General features: G+C 39.6%; 1 protein-coding gene across 1 annotated transcript in view; it reads right to left on the reverse strand.

Annotated features, from left to right (window-relative positions):
* The window catches only part of LOC126385506 (magnesium transporter NIPA4-like), a 25,446-nt gene extending 24,635 nt beyond the window's left edge, over window positions 1-811 (reverse strand). Inside the window, exon 1 of the mRNA XM_050037252.1 lies at window positions 607-811. Coding sequence (XP_049893209.1) covers window positions 607-646 — 40 coding nt within the window. The 5' untranslated portion in view covers window positions 647-811. The remainder of the gene's footprint in view (window positions 1-606) is intronic.
* Between the last annotated feature and the right edge of the window lie 2,173 nt (window positions 812-2,984).

Genomic DNA, 2,984 nt, shown 5'->3' on the forward strand with positions numbered 1-2,984 from the left:
GAGAAATTCTTTCATTCGGAATTAGAAACAGAATATTCCAGCCCCTTACATCGGATTGAATTTTCAATCTGAATGAAAGTGGAACTGTCCGTGTAAACGTACTGACTGTGTCTGTTTGTTTCACCTCACAATAAAGAACAGTCCCTTACTGATGATGTCATCAGAGGAGGGGGGGGCAGGGGGGTTCTGTTTTGTTTGTTTGTTTGTTTGTTTTGTGTTCACCCTCCCTGAGGTTACACATATTGGCTCATCTTTGTCTTTAAAACTCTGGTAAAATAAAAACTAAATGGACCTGTTTAAATTTGAAAACACGTTTGTCTTTATGTTACATGACGTCACAGGTCGTCCACAAAGTCTCACGACAACACTTTATATATATTTATTTCCCTATAAACATCAGTCTGTCCTCAGGGCTCAACACATGTGTGACAACATGTGTCTGCCCCTCTTTAACCCTTTAAACTCGTGTTGTGTTCACGGACCTGAGACTCGGTGACAAACTGTTTCCTTTGTAAAGTGGAAACACGTCAAACACATCAAATCACACCTAATATCGATAAACAGACATGTATCGATTGATTACCGATGATCACAGGTTGTTCTTACCGTTCGTGCACGTCTCATTGTTCAGGTGAACATTTCGCATCGTGTTTCTTCTTCGTGGAAACAATCCGCACGAACACCGGAAAAACAAACCCGCCAAAACGTGTCACGTTACAGACCGAGCGGCACGTTCTCCCGGTGCATGTGTCCGGTTCTGAGCACGAGCCTGTTTCCTCTCGGTGCGGACAGGTGAGTGTTGTTTCACCGACTGAACACCGTCAACAAGGAGACACCTGACCCCGCCCAGCTCCGCCCCGCCCCGCCCCGCCGGGACCAGCCGGTGGATCACCTCATGAGACTGTCAGTCTGACTGACTGTGTGTCTGTCTGACTGTCTGTCTGACTGTCTGACTGTCTGTGTGTCTGTCTGACTGTCTGTGTGTCTGACTGTCTTTCTGTGTGTGTGTCTGACTGTCTGTGTGTCAGTCTGACTGACTGTGTGTCTGTCTGACTGTCTGTGTGTCTGACTGTCTGTCTGTGTGTGTGTCTGACTGTCTGTGTGTCTGTCTGACTGTCTGTGTGTCTGTCTGACTGTCTGTGTGTCTGACTGTCTGTCTGACTGTCTGTCTGTGTGTGTGTCTGACTGTCTGTGTGTGTGTCTGACTGTCTGTCTGTCTGTGTGTCTGTCTGACTGTCTGTGTGTCTGACTGCCTGTCTGTCTGACTGTGTGTCTGTCTGACTGTCTGTGTGTCTGTGTGTCTGTCTGACTGTCTGTGTGTCTGTGTGTCTGACTGCCTGTCTGTCTGACTGTGTGTCTGTCTGACTGTCTGTGTGTCTGTCTGTGTGTCTGTCTGTCTGTCTGTGTGTCTGTGTGTCTGACTGCCTGACTGTCTGTCTGACTGTCTGTGTGTCTGTGTGTCTGTCTGACTGTCTGTGTGTCTGTCTGTCTGTCTGTCTGACTGTCTGTGTGTCTGACTGCCTGTCTGTCTGTCTGTCTGTCTGTCTGTGTGTCTGTCTGCCTGTCTGTGTGTCTGACTGCCTGACTGTCTGTCTGTCTGTCTGTCTGACTGTCTGTGTGTCTGTGTGTCTGACTGCCTGTCTGTGTGTCTGTGTGTCTGTCTGCCTGTCTCACAGCAGACGCCAAAATCAGACATAAATAAATAAAACAACATAATGTAAAACATAAACTTAACATTAATATTTCTTTAATTAGATTTTTTTTAATCTTTGTTTTATTTCCTGTTTATCTATCTTTCTAATTTTCTTTTTTATTTTCATTTAATTTCAAAGACAAAGTGAAAACAATGTTTTATTTTTGTTTTTTTTTCATGTTCTGGTCCGTTTTGCTTTGATAATATTTTTTCTGTCAGACTGATAAAAACAAACATCCAAAATACACATTTAGATGTTATTTCAGTTCAACTTTGTGTTCTGGAAGTTTATTCAAAAAACACATATTTGATTAGATACATTTATTATTTGCATATTAAAACATAAAACTTGTAAAATGAAAAACATTTGTCTTCATGTCAGTCAGTTCATAAACTGGGAAAGTTTTATGGTGATTTCCATCAGTTAGAATGTTTTTAATCTCAGTGTCTCGACCTATTTATTGTCTGAAATGTGTGAAATGTGACGATACATGTGTTCAGAGAGAGAACTTAGGATATCTCTCTTTATTACTAATAATAATAATAATAATAATAATAATAATGGTCTTAATGCAGCCTTCATGGTCATATCTGTAATGTATGTTAAAGATTTTACTTTATTCCCCTGGGGTGTCTTTATTTATTTATTTATTTATTTATTTATCTTTGCATTAACTTTTGTATTTTAAATTTATTCATCTTTAAATGTAATAATCAAGTATTATTTTCCCTTTTGCATTTCTGCCCATTTATTTCCCCAAACTTATTTATTTATATTTTTCTTTAAACATTTCTTATTTATGTTTTTTTGTTTTTAACAACTTCTGTTCTTCAGTTTCTACAGACTGTATTTTACAACAGCCAACACTGGAACTACACCAGGATAAAAAAAGGTCAAATAAAGTTATTGTTTAGTCTGAAGATTTTAAAAATTCAGGAAAATGATTTAATTTGTTATAAATCAAAATGAAGCAGTTTCATCGGTCCATTAATCGATCAGTTAATTGTTTTTAACTCGTCAGCAGCTAAAAAACAAAACAAAACATGCTTCTTACACGACGGCTATAAAATCTATAAACAGACTTTAACACTACTTAAAGGACAACTTCGGTATTTTTCAACCTGGGCTCTATTTCCCCATGTGTACGTGTGCGTATGATTCATGGGTACCACTCGTTCTAAAATTGGTTCAGTATTGAGCTGCGAAACGAGCTAAAACGGTAACGGGGGCAAATGCGTCCCGTATAAAAGTGCTTTTTTCGCCACTGACCGGTTCAGATCGCCAGTGCTA

The sequence above is a fragment of the Epinephelus moara genome, chromosome 24, assembly GCF_006386435.1.
Source record: "Epinephelus moara isolate mb chromosome 24, YSFRI_EMoa_1.0, whole genome shotgun sequence".
NCBI lineage: Eukaryota > Metazoa > Chordata > Actinopteri > Perciformes > Serranidae > Epinephelus > Epinephelus moara.